This window comes from Aotus nancymaae, unplaced genomic scaffold (assembly GCF_030222135.1).
Source record: "Aotus nancymaae isolate 86718 unplaced genomic scaffold, 86718_ANA_hifiasm-v0.15.2.pri h1tg000067l, whole genome shotgun sequence".
Taxonomy (NCBI): domain Eukaryota; kingdom Metazoa; phylum Chordata; class Mammalia; order Primates; family Aotidae; genus Aotus; species Aotus nancymaae.
The window spans coordinates 24,020,744-24,034,331 of record NW_026988482.1 but is presented as its reverse complement, the minus strand read 5'-3'; the positions used below and the strand labels follow the sequence as shown (position 1 = coordinate 24,034,331).

The window sequence follows — 13,588 nt, the reverse complement described above, 5'->3', positions numbered from 1 at the left end:
CTCCAGTAAGTCCTAGCCTGGGGCCGCTTCAGAAGGCACCTCTATTCTTCAGGCTTCTGCACAGGACCGAACGGGTTTGGAGCGGTCACCGCGGCCACCACCTCCAGGCAGTCCTCCTTGGTACCCAATCTGCTCCGCCCCCAGACGTTGTGGGGAAATGGGGTCTCGGAGTTCAAGGGTCACTAGGGCGGGCTGGGTCCCGGAAGCGGAAGCTCAGTGCACTTCCGGCGCGCAGCGGGCGGCCATGTTGGAGCAGCGGAGGCGGCGCAGAGGCGCATCTTGGGTCCCCGTGGCGGCGCCGGTAGGTTGGAGCCGCGGGCCTAGCCGCGCCGCGGAGGGGCGGCCCGCGAGGCGGCAGGGCGGACAGGCAAGCGGCTGACTCTTCCCGGACCCGCGTCCTCCGCCGGCCTGGCCGAGACGCCCACCCCACCCCCACCCCGCGCCCAGCGACCCCACCCTGGGGCTGCGCGGTCCCGGTCGGGCTAGCACCGTTCACCCTGTACATTTCGCTGCATCCATCACCCGCATCTCGCGGTTTGCGCCCTAAGGACGCAGACTCCCAGCCTGAGGGCCCCGATATGCCCCTGCTCCCGGTCCGGCTGTATGGCGCCTCTCCCACCCCCTATCTTCCGTCGACTTCCCCTGCCCTCCCCCGGGGGCACGTGTGAAGGGAAGTCGGGGGCCGGGCAGCAGCCTCTGTTTCTGAAGCTTCTCGAAGGCCCAGAAAACCCCTCCCAAGAGCCCAGCCTAACCTGGGTGGAAGAGCCCCCAGGTCACCCCAAATACTTGGCGTCGGTGGTGTGTGAGGGTGGGAAATAGGTCCCTCTCTATTCCACAGTTCACAGCTCTGGGAACTACACCTCCTCAAAAAAAATTAATAAAGAACTAAAGTTATGTGCAAGGATTGTGCTTGGAGAACAGTCTCTGGGGAGGGGAAGTGCCCAAGACACCTGAGGATCCAATAATGTTTCCAAACAAAGAGCCCCAGGGCATTTCCTCCAGGGTATTCTGAAGACTTCATCTGCTACATTAGAGCGGTGGGAAGAAACTACACAGACAGGCCTCATGGCCCCAGGGACCTGCCTGATCCCGGTTGATCTTTTAATGCTCTGGTGCTGCCGGGGAGCTGCCTCCTGCTTCTGGGAGCCCTCTGTGTTGAGTTGGGTATTACATGTTAGTTATGATTGATGGCCACAGCTTCTTCAAAGAAGTCTGGGACTAGTTGGGTGTTCTTAGTCACCTCCATCTGTGCTGTACTGAGGTCTGTGACCTTCCAAGTCTTAGGTAGGACAGTTCATACCGCTAATGCCCCCTTGAATCACCATCCTACTTGCAGCCTTTGGCTCCTACTGCCCTTAGACCTTGGGTTCTTGGTCTGGCAGCCTGGTCCTCTGTCTTCCTGGTCGTCTAGAGAGATGTCAGTAGCACCTGCTACTCATCAGCGTTTTAGTTTCTGTTGAAGAAACTCTGACTCTTTCCCTGGATTTGGTCTCCATGCCTCTGGAGCTAGAAAATGGGTTGCTGAGTAGCCTGTCTGGAGACTCTGTAAACAGAACTTCTGGTGGGCAGGGAAATTCTCCCACCCCACTCCAGCTCCACACCTGAATAACAGCAGCTGGAGAAACAGATGGGCATGGGTAGTGGGTGTAAGTCTGGGCCCTTTGGCTAACATTCAAGGCTCTATGTTGTTCTATCCTCACCTGTTTTTCCACCTAGACCCCAGATCCCACACCAAGTATGCCTAACTCTTTCTCACTTATGAGCCATTGTATTAGCTATTCTCCTTTTTGCTCCATTTCCATCTGGTCCTTTTTCATTCATCACTTGTATCCTAGCTAGGTGTTGCCTCTCCCAGGAATCCTTCCCTGACCCATTGGGAAACTGAGCTGGGTGCCAACATTCACTCCCAAGAATCTTAATGGGTTCCTTGAGGACAGGGATATTGCCTGTGTATTCCCAGAGCTGAGTAATGCTAGGTTTCTGGCCTCAGAAAATACAGAGTTTAGTTAAAATGTACCAGTCTCAAATCTTTTCAGGGACCCAGCAGCAGGTTGATGGCTCTGAGGTGTTTGTGAGCATATATCGTGAAGAAGCTTGACCCTTACCCACTCCTCCCACCCCAGCATGTTAGAGGATCAGGAGACTAGGGTTTTACACCAGGAAGGGTCTCACTCTGGCCAGATTCCTCAATGTCATTGAGATTGGGGCACTGATTGACCTGTCTGCGTGTTCTGGCTCCCTGTCTTAGTGCCATTCTTATTGACTCTTTTCCTCTTGTCTTGGAGGTACCAAGTGCTGGTTTGCGGATACCCAGGCAGATCTGCAGTGCCTAATGCCATGAGTGTGGTGGTTCAGCATGTGGAGGAAAAAGCTGTGCACTCCTGGTCACGCATCTCCACGGCAGGGAAGAAGGCCCTGGAAGAGGCGCTGCTTGTCTTTAATCCCATGAGCCAGGATCTCAGTGCCACAGAGGCCCAGCTTGTGGCCTTCCTGCAGGGCCTGCGAGATGATGGCTTCCAACCTACCATTCTGCGCAGTGGTGATGTCTATGGCTATAGTTCATGCACAGCTAATCCCCCAAGCCAGACGAAACTGCAAGCTCGTGCCCCCAACCCAACTGCCACATCACCTCCAGCCAGTGCTCCCCGAACTGCCATGCGGTTGCCCGCCGGTCGGGCCACACTGCTTCCCATGCCGCTATCTGGCAGGCTGGCCAAAGCATCCACACCAGCCCTTGCCAAGCATGCTACCACCAACCTGCTGCTGAGCTCTCTGAAGCAATCAAGTGCCAGCCATGCCCGGGGTGCAGCAGTGGGCTTCCCTACCCACCTTTATCCAGGTGTCTACCCCGCCATGCGGCTCTCTGTTGTCCTTGAGGCCCTGGTTCCACTCAAGACTCCCATGCCCTGCTTGGGTGCCAAGCACAAGGCACAGTCACTGCAACTCTCACTTGCAGACTCTCCTCTGAAACTGCGGAAAAGTTCAGGGAAGGGTCCAGGGAACCCCCGGCCCAAAGCTCCCAGAAAAAACACAAGCAAGGGCCCTAAGTGTCTGACTCGCAAAGGTCCTGGGGCTGGACCCCGACGAGGCTCTGGGCCCCAGAGCAAAACCAGCAGAGCCACTGGGTCCCTCAGTGTCCGGCGAATGAAAGAGGGCTCTGCCCTGGGCACCGAAACAGCCCAGGCCAAGGCAGCTCGAACACTGGCCAAAGCTGCTTGTGCCCAAGCCAAGGTGGCACGAACACAGACCAAGGCTGCCAAGGCCCAGGCTAGGGCCAAGGCAGCACTGGTCAAGGCCAAGGCCAAAGCCAAGGCAGCACGAGTCAGGGCCAAGGCCAAAGCCATGGCAGCACTGGCCAAGGCTAAAACCAAGGCAGCACAGGCCAAGGTGGCTCAGACCCAGCCCAGGGGCAGGGGCAGGCCAAAGGGGTCTGCTCAGGCCAGAACTACAAGGAAGGGCCAGAAAAGCCGCGCTGAGACTGTTGGACAGAAGAGAAAGAGGGCTGAGGAGGCAAAAGATCTTCCTCCCAAGAAGAGAACACGGCTTGGGCCCCGATCTCCTAAGGCATGGCTAGGGCCTGGAACAGCAAAGCTGCTAAAGTTCCGTGCCATAAAGGTAGATAGGCGGTCCTCGGATGATGAGGTGCGGCAGCGGGCTCAGCGGATTCTCCGTGTGAACCTGTCTCCTGTAATACGGCTCCAGCCGTTGCTGCCATATTCAGCACTCTGATTGCTTCACAAAGCAATGTTTGGGGAAACTGAGCCCAGCTGTCTATGTGACCAGTGGCACAGTGTGCTATGCCCATGGACTCCACAATCTTGAGGACTCTGGATACCTCTCCAGGGCCTTGGTGACCACCAGCCTCCTTTTAGAAACTGGAGGATGTGGGTGGGATAGGGTGGGGTGGGTGGGCGGGCGGGGTGTTTTCATGGCGCGATGCACTGTGACTTGTTATTCAAGTTGTATGTCCACTGTTCCATCTATCACGTTTTATACCTTTCCACCTTCCAGTCTCCCTGCCCACCCTCCATGGTCTTTTTTGTGTGTGTGGCTGCCGGCGGGCCAGTTTGAAGATACAGGGAAAGTGGTCCCAGAAATAGGCAGCTCTTGGGCCCCTCTGGAGAGAGGAGGGGAAATTGGCCAGTTTGAAGATAGAAGGAAAGTGGTCCCAGGAATAGGTAGCCCTATTTCTGGGAGTTGTGGGAGGAGGCAGCTCCTGGGCCCCTCTGGAGAGAGGGGAAATTGGCTTCTGTGATTGTGTGAAAGGCATCCCCTGAAGGCAGGAGCAGAACCACTGTGGAGTAAGACACTTCCCTTTGAGGCTGCTCTGGTTTGTGATCCAGTCAGGCCCCACACAGTAGGCAGTTCCATGGGGAACCTTGCAGCTGGTGGGTTTTTAGGCACTGAAATGGAACCTTTGTGGTACTTTTCCCTAGGGGCCAGGCAGAGAGCCTGGCTAAAATCTTGGAGCTTGGCCTGGGCTTTTCTGGTGTGGGACCAGGCCTAAAAGAGTTGAGGTGCCTCTCCCCCTCTGCTCTGGGAGAGAGTAACTGTCCTCAATGTCGATTGGTGTCAAGGTACTGGGGGTTGAGTCAGGACCACAGAGCCTTCCCTCGATGACCAAAGAGTTTTCTCCTTGGTTAGGTGAGGTTTTTCTGACTGCCTCATTAGCAGTGCTTTCTACCTGGATTTGAAGTGCTCACTCTACTCCCAGGTCCAGCCTCAACATGCCCTCCAACATGGGTTAAAATACATTGTCACCCTTCCTGCTTTAGAGGGGGGACTGGGTCCTGAAGGAGGTGAGTGTCTTGCCCATCTAAAGTCCATCACTGGCTGCCCAGACTGAATGGCAGTGGCTGGGGTGGGCAGGGAGGGCACACATTCCCCTCCCTGGGGTAGGGGCATCATTTGAGTGAGAGAGGTTTTCTGTGTCTGGATTTGTGTGGGCCCCACAAGCTGCCAGCTGCCCTGGGCAGTGGACCTGTGGAGAAGCTGTGTGCTGCTTGGTGCCCTCCTGCCCCTTCTGCATCTTGTGGCTGCTATTGCCATGCTTCCCCTGGGTGTGTCCTCAGTTTCCCAAGCTCTGGGACCTTGCTCCCAGCTGTTCTGTTGCCCCACGACCCTGCATGCTACTTGCCTCTGACAACTCCTTCATTCATGATGTGAATATGGGAAATGACCTGAGAGCCACACACAGCTCCTCAGGGGAGCCCAGCTTGGGGCTCACTAAGCGTCTTCCCTCTCAGGCCTGATTCCAGCTCCCAGCACCCAGGACTCCCAGCTGGGTTGGGCCCCCCACTTCCAGTTCTGCTGCTGCTGCTGCCACCAGTGGGTGAGGGGTCAGCTATTTCCAAGACAGCCAGCCAGAGGGGAAGGAGAAATCAGGGTTCATGACCAAGCACAACCAAGCACAGTGGCTCATGCCTGTAATCCCAGCACTTTGGGAGGCCGAGGCAGGTGGGTCAATTGAGGTCAGAAGTTTGAGACCAGCCTGTCCAACATGGTGAAACCCCGTCTCTACTAAAATACAAAAATTAGCAGGGCATGATGGCACATGCCTATAGTCCCAGCTACTTGGGAGGCTGACGCTGGAAGATCACTTGAACCTGCGAGGCAGAGTTTTGCAGTGAGCTGAGATCGTGCAGCTTTTTTTTTGAGACTCTGTCTCAAAAATAAGAAAAAAGAAATCAAGGTTCCCTATGACGTGGGGTGAGAGGGGGTGGGTATTCCTAGGATCTCTAGTCAGATCCTGCCCCTCCTAGAACAGTTTCCCAGGGAGTGCCAGATGCCCTTTCCCCACCTGGCTGCATCAGCAACCTGGTTGTTGGCTGGGGCCAGAGCCAGAGCCTTCAAACTTCATCCAGTAGGACCTGAACGCTGCTTCATTGACAGTCACCTGCAGGTGAGGGATCTGGAGACTGGTTTCTTTGGGTGTTTTGGGCTGGTTCAGCCCTGTTGGGGGTCTGGGTCATTGCTGGGAGCTGGAGGGAGAGGCCTGTGCTGTGAAATTTCAAGAGTAGAAGTCTGATCATTAATCTCTCTAGTCAGTTTCCTTGAGTCATAGCCCAGGACTCAGAATTGCTTCTATGACTCTTGTGGCCAGGGAGGCCGTGACATTAATATAATGTGACCTCCCAGAGTGGCTGTGGTGGCAACAAGGCCTGGTAGACACAGAGTAGTGAGGGTGCAGTGTGCCCATGTGTGGGGGCTGGGGCCAGGGCCTGGTCACTGACTAGCCCTGTGGCTGCAGGTGTTGAAAATGTCACCATCCAGCTGGACCTAGAGGGTGCCTTCTACTTCACCCATCTCAAGACTTTCCAGGTGACCCAATGCCCCAGCCTAAAGGCTTGCTTAGCAAGTGCTGACCTTGTGCTTCCCTACTTGATGGCCACTAGTGATGCTTGCCCCTGGTGACTCAAGGGCCCTCCTGTCCTCAGACATTCCCCCCAGCAGCTGTGCTCCTTGAGCACTCAGTGGACCATGCCACTCTTGACACAGGTATAGATACTTTGCCTACAACTGCCCAAGCCTCTTTCTTGGGATCCCTCCTGCCCCTAGCCATCGAGTCAGTGACCTCATCTGTGACTGGCATTACTCAGACATCAAGCCTTCCACTGAGAGCAAGGTCAGGCCCAGGGAAAGGGAGGTTGGACCCTGGAGTGAAATAAGAGGCTCAAACCTGCCTCTTTCTCCCAGGTAATTTTCAAAGTTTTGGGCCCAGCCATTCCAGTGGAGGACCCAAACAACTCTGAGATTCAGGGTAATCATCCCCAGAGGCAATCCTGTACCCTCTGTGTGTCAGGACAGAGCTTGCAGATACGGGGGAAAGAGGCCCTGCCTTGAGTGGTTGCTGGTGGTACAGGGCAAGTCGGCAAGCCAGCTCAGTCTCCCAAGGCCATTCCTCAGCCCTGCCCCATCATGGTTCTTTTTGTGGCCTCCCATTTATGCCTCATCACTGTGCCCCATACTTGTAGCCAGTGTATTGGGACTGGTGTGGGGAACAGTCTCCATTTGTCCCCTGTCTCTGTCCCCATCATTGAATCCCTTTGTAAGGCTCCATCATGGTTCCTCATTTCCTCATACCTGTTCCCCATCTCCGCTTCAATCACTGCCCCTCATAACTCTTCCCTTTGTGGGCCCCCATCACTGCCCCTATCATGGTCTACCTGTCATTGCCCCTCCAAATCCATTCATGACCCTGGCCTCTGCCCTTTGTCCCTGCAGCTGCCTCTAGGTGGCACCAAGGTATCTCTGGATGTAACACCTTCCTTGTAAAGAAGTCTTTTATTAAAGGATAAGAGAGCCAAATAACCTAGTAGGAGAACCCAGAATCAGGCCAGGAGAGTACCAGCACAGGACAAATGCCAAACTAGGTTTTTCTCTACACCCACTGGGCACTCCCTGCCCCCCTAACTGCAATTATTACCAGCTGCCTACATTGAGCCCTCATGGTAGGTCTGCAAGCTGCTGTTGTTTTCTCCTTTGACCAGAAAAGAGGGGAGTCCTGCAGAGGAAAGATACAGGAGGTAGTCTCAGCTTAGTAACCAACCTAAAGTGTGGAGCAGGGAGAGGAGCCATGGACCCATTCCTTTATCCATGTGTTCATTTAACAATCACCCATTGAGCTGCACCCTCTGTCAGGCATCTTCTGGGCAGTGTTTGATGGGAAGCAGACAGAAAGTTATCTACCTTCTTGGAGCAGACATAAAGTCAGAAGACGGTTAAATAATCCATCTGTTGCCATGCATTGTTTAATGATGGGGGATACATTGTGAGAAATGTGTCATTATGTAATTTCATGGTTGTGCAGACATCTAGAGTGTACTTACATGGTATAGCTTAGTATACTTCTAGACTATCTGGTATAGCCTATGGCTCCTAGGCTAAAACCTGTACAGCATGTGACTGTACTGAAAACTGTAGGCAATTGTAACACAGTGGTAAGTATTTGTGTATCTAAACATAGAAAAGGTACAGTAAAAATATGGTATAAAAGATGAGAAATGGTATACCTGTATAGGGCACTTAACCATGAATGGAGCTTGCAGGACTGGAGGTTGCTCTGGGTGAGTCAGTGAGGAGTGGTGAGTGAATGTGAAGACCCAAGACATTACTGTACACTCCTGTAGATTATGAACACTGTACACTTGGGCTACACTAAATTTATAAAAACAAACTTTTTCCTTCTTCAATAGTAACCTTACTGAAGTTTTTTTTACTTTACAGACTTTTAACTTTTTACAGCTTTTATAACACTTAGCTTAAAACACATGTACAGCTGTGCAAAAATATTTCCTTTATATCCGTATTTGATAAGCTTTTCTCTATTAAATTTTTTTTACCTTTTAACTTTTTTGTTTTTTTTTTTTGAAAGAGAAAGAAAGAAAAAAAGAATGAAAGAGAGAAAGAAAGAGGAAGAGAAAGAGGGAGAGAGAACTGGAATCTTGCTCTATTGCCCAGGCTAGAATGCAGTCTAAAAATGGATATTAAAAACCTCTTTTATGCTAATAATTATGTTTAACAATGGAGACAGGAAGGAATAAGGGGGGAAAATAACAAACAAACAGCCAACCAATATTTCATTTAAACCTGTGAAATGCTATGCAATTGCTGAGGAGTGATTTACTTCCAATTATGTGATCACTTTTAGAATAGGTGTGATGTGATACTAAGAAGAATAAATGTATGTTTTGTGGATTTGGGGTGGAGAGTTCTGTAAATGTTTATTAAGTTTACTTATTCCAGGTCTGAGTTCAAGTCCTGGATATCCTTGTTAATTTTCTATCTCGTTGATCTAATATTGACAATGTGGTGTTAAAGTCTCCCACTATTATTGTGTGGGAGTCTAAGTCTCTTCGTAAGTCATTAAGATCTTGCCTTATGTGTCTGGATGTTCCTGTATTGGGTGCATATATATTTAGGATCGTTAGCTCTTCTTGTTGCATTGATCCTTTTATCATTATGTAATGGCCTTCTTTGCCTCTTTCGGTCTTTGTTGCTTTAAAGTCTGTTTTATCAGAGATGAGAATTGCAACTCTTGCTTTTTTTTTTTTTTTGAGACGGAGTTTCGCTCTTGTTACCCAGGCTGGAGTGCAATGGCACGATCTTGGCTCATCGCAACTTCTGCCTCCTGGGTTCAGGCAATTCTCCGACCTCAGCCTCCTGAGTAGCTGGGATTACAGGCACGTGCCACCATGCCCAGCTAATTTTTTTTGTATTTTTAGTAGAGACGGGGTTTCACCATGTTGACCAGGATGGTCTCGATCTCTTGACCTCGTGATCCGCCTCGGCCTCCCAAAGTGCTGGGATTACAGGCCGAGCTACCGCACCTGGCCTGCCTTTTTTTTTTTTTTTTTGCTCTCCATTTGGTTGCTAAATCTTCCTCCATCCCTTTGTTTTGAGCCTTTGTGTATCCTTGTATGTGAGATGGGTCTGGATGCAGCATACCGATGGGTTTTGGCTTTTTATCCAATTTGCCTGTCTGTGTCTTTTGATTGGGGCATTTAGTCCATTTAAATTTAGGATTAATATTGATATGTGTGAGTTTAATACTGCCATTTAATGCTAGCTGGCTGTTTTGCCCATTAATTGATGTAGATTCTTCATTATATTGATGCTTTTTACCTTTTGGTATATTTTTGGAATGGCTGATACTGGTCATTCCTTTCTATGTGTAGTGCTTCTTTCAGAAGCTCTTGTAAAGCAGGCCTGGTGGTGATGAAATCTCTGAGTACTTGCTTGTTCACAAAAAATTTTATTTTTCCTTCACTTATGAAGCTTAGTTTGGCTGGATATGAAATTCTGGGTTGAAAATTCTTTTCTTTAAGGATGTTGAATATTGGCCCCCACTCTCTTCTGGCTTGTAGGGTTTCTGCTGAGAGATCTGCTGTGAGTCTGATAGGCTTCCCTTTGTGGATAACCTCACCTTTCTCTCTGGCTGCCCTTAGTATTTTCTCCTTCATTTCAACCCTGGTGAATCTTAATGATTATGTGCCTTGGGGTTGCTCTTCTTGAGGAATATCTTTGTGGTGGTCTCTGTATTACCTGGAGTTGAGTATTGTCCTGTCTTGCTAGGTTGGGAAAGTTTTCCTGGATAATATCCTGAAGAATATTTTCCAGCTTGGATTCCTTCTCTTCGTCACATTCAGGTACACCTATCAAACATAGATTAGGTCTTTTCACATAGGCCCATATTTCTTGGAGACTGCTCATTTTTTTACCCTTTTTTCTCTAATCTTGTCTTCTCGTTTTATTTCATTGAGTTGGTCTTCGACCTCTGATATCCTTTCTTCTGCTTGAATCAATTTGACTGTTAAAACTTGTGCATACTTCGTGACGTTCTCATATTGTGTTTTTCAGCTCCATTAATTCACTTATATTCCTCTCTAAATTGTCTATTCTCGTTAGCATTTAATCAAACCGTTTTTTAAGGTTCTTAGTTTCTTTGCATTGGGTTAGAACATGTTCTTTTAGCTCACAGAAGTTTCTTATTATCCACCTTCTGAAGCCTGATTCTGTCAATTCATCACACTCATTCTCCATCAGGCCTTGTTCCCTTGCTGCTGAGGAGCTGTGATCCCCTGTAGGAGGTGAGGCATTCTGATTTTGGGTGTTTTCAGCCTTTTTGCACTAGTTTCTTCCCATCTTTGTGGATTTATCCACCTGTCGTCTTTGTAATTGCTGACTTTCAGATTGGGTCTCTGAGTGGATGTCCAGCTTGTTGGTGATGAAGTTTTTTCTGTTTCTTAGTTTTCCTTTGGTGGACATCCCTCCCCCACAGAGCTGGACCTTCCCGGGTTCAGCTGTGCTTGCTGTGAAACTCTCAATCCTCAGTGTTTCCAATTGCTGTTTTTTTTGTGGGCGTAGAACCAGCTGAGCCTGATCACCTGACTCCCTGTCTCAGAGCCTTTTTTTTTTAGTTGAACGGTCAGTTCTCTCCCAGGTATTCCAATCGCCTGTTGAAAGGGCACTGGAATCTGTGTAATTTCCCTTGCGGCAACCCACTGCGCCGGCTGAAACAGCGGCGTCAAGATTCGTGGTGCCCTTTTGACCGGGAATCTCCTGATCTGGCTCCCTATTTCAGTCCCCTTTTCAATCAGCTGAATGGGCGACTCTGCCTTCCCAGAGCTGCAGACACCAACTAAAAGGGCACCCAGTCCCGTATACTCCACACTGAGAACCACTGTGCCGGAGCGCTGGCAAAACAGCCGTGCCAGCCAAAAGAGTCGCGCTGGTGACCCGTGGGGCTCCTCTGCTGGGAATCTCCTGGTCCGTGGGCAACAAAAATTTGTCTGGGAATGTGGCGTCCACTCACTCTCTGTGCTTTCACTGGGAGCTGCAATCCTGAGCAGCTGCTACTAATCAGCCATCTTGGATCACTCTCATTTTTTAAAAAAAAACTAAGACACAAACATACATATTAGCCTTGGCTATATAGGATCAGGATCATCAGTATCACTGTCTTCCACCTCCAGATCTTGACCCACTGAAAAAGATCTTTAGGGGCAATAACATGCATGGAGCTGTTGTAAGGTTTGTTCTTGGGTTCTTGCCAAGTTTAAAAAGAAGAAACTGAGGCCAACACAAGAAGATCCAATATGAAGGTATTTATTCAGGCTCCCGGGCGAGGTTCTGCGGTCCAACAGGAGGGGCTGGAGAAGTCGCCTGGACTCCTCTCAGACCTGGGGTTTTATAGGGAGTGAAGGAGCGCGATTGGTTGTGGGAGAGCAGGACTACTATTGGGTAAGGTTACAAGCCTTTGTTTGCATACAGGATTTGGCTGCTATTGGTTAGAATTACTCGGCTGCTATTGGCTAGAAAGACTTGGCTGCTGTTGGCTAGAAAGACTTGGCTGCTATTGGCTAGAATCACAAGACCCCGCTTGCATACTGGGTCCTTTAAGGGAAAGCCAGGCTGTGCGAGAAAGGGAGAAGGGAACATGCCCGAGCATGTCCGAGCTTTCAGACAAAAGGTGGGGGTGTGTCTGAGCTCCCGGCGAGGCAATCGGCCTTACAGCTGTCATCTGTGATAACAATGCCACCTTCTAGATACCTTTTGAAGGACCTGCCTGAGACTGTTTTATAATTAATTTTTTTTTTTTTTTTTTTTTTTTGAGACAGGATCTCACTTTGTTGCTCAGACTGGGGTGCAGTGGCACCATCTCTGCCCACTGCAGCCTGTCTCTCAGGCTCAAGTGATCCTCCCATTTCAGCCTCCTGAGTACCTGGGACCACAGGCCTGTGCTACCATGCCCAGCTAATTTTTTTGTGTGTGTGTGGAGACAGGGTTTCATCATGTTGCCCAGGCTGGTCTTGAACTCTTGAGCTCAAGCTATCTGCCCATCTTGTTCTCCCAAAGTTCTAGGATTACAAACATGAGCTACAGTGCCCTACCATGTTTTACAATTACCTTTTTTAAAAAAAGTAGAAGGCCAGGCGAGGTGGTTCACACCTGTAATCCTAGCACTTTGGTAGGCCGAGGCAGGTGGATTACGAAGTCAGGAGTTTGAGACCAGCCTGGCCAACATAGTGAAATTCCATCTCTGCTAAAAATACAAAAATTAACTGGGCATGGTGGCATGTGCCTGTAATCCCAGCTACTCGGGAGGCTGAGGCAGGAGAATTGCTTGAACCAGGACCCAGGAGGTGGAGATTGCAGTGAGCCGAGATCATGCCACTGCACTCCAGCCTGGGCTACAGAGCGAGACTCTGTCTCAAAATAAACTAAATTTTAAAAAGTAGAAGGAAAGCTGGGCATAGTGGTACATTCTTGTAGTCTCAGCTTCTTAAGAGGCTGAGATGGGAGGATTGCTTGAGTCCAGGAATCCCAGTCCAACCTGGGCAACATAGAATTTGCCTCTTAAAAAAAAAAAAAGAAATTGGCTGGGTGCCGTGGCTCACGCCTATAATCCCAGCACTTTGGGAGGCCAAGGAGGGTGGATCACGAGGTCAGGAGTTCAAGACTAACCTGACCAACATGGTAAAACCCTGTATCTACTAACAATACAAAAATTAGCCAGGCATGGTGGCACATGCCTGTTATCCCAGGTACTCAGGAGGCTGAAGCAGGAGAATCACTTGAACCCAGGAGGGAGAGGTAGCAGTGAGCCGAGATCGCCCCACTGCTCTCCAGCCTGGGCAATGGAGCTACACTCCATCTGAAAAAACGTTTTTAAATATTTTTTTAAAAAATTTTTAATTAAAAAAAAACTCAAGACCAGCCTGACCAACACAGTGAAACCCCATCTTTTAAAAAAATATTTATATAAAAAAAACTAGAAGACACATGCTCTAAAATAATGATAGAAAGTATGGCATAGTAAATACATAAAGAAGCATTAGTCATTTGTTGTGAAGTATTATGTACTATATATAATTTTTTTTTTTTTATACAGCGTCTCGCTCTGTCCCAGGCTGGAGTGCAGTAGCACAATCTCGGCTCACTGCAACCTCTGACTCCCGGGTTCAAGCGATTCTCCTGCCTCAGCCTCCAGAGTAGCTGGGATTACAGGCATCTGCCACCATGCCCGGCTCATTTTTTGTATTTTTTCGGTAGAGACAGGGTTTTGCCATGTTGACCAGTCTAGTCT

At 49.7% G+C, this 13,588-nt stretch overlaps 1 protein-coding gene across 1 annotated transcript; it reads left to right on the top strand.

The window, feature by feature from the left end:
• Positions 1-220: 220 nt before the first annotated feature.
• Positions 221-8,697, top strand: CCDC71 (coiled-coil domain containing 71). Its single transcript, XM_012467712.3, has 2 exons — positions 221-301; positions 2,286-8,697. The coding sequence occupies exon 2, from the start codon at positions 2,338-2,340 to the stop codon at positions 3,727-3,729; it is 1,392 nt and encodes a 463-aa protein (XP_012323135.1). The 5' UTR covers positions 221-301; positions 2,286-2,337; the 3' UTR covers positions 3,730-8,697.
• Positions 8,698-13,588: the final 4,891 nt, after the last annotated feature.

Bases quoted from the DNA above. Each gene is read 5' to 3' on its own strand.
- CCDC71 (XM_012467712.3), top strand. From the start codon at position 2,338: ATGAGTGTGGTGGTTCAGCATGTGGAGGAAAAAGCTGTGCACTCCTGG.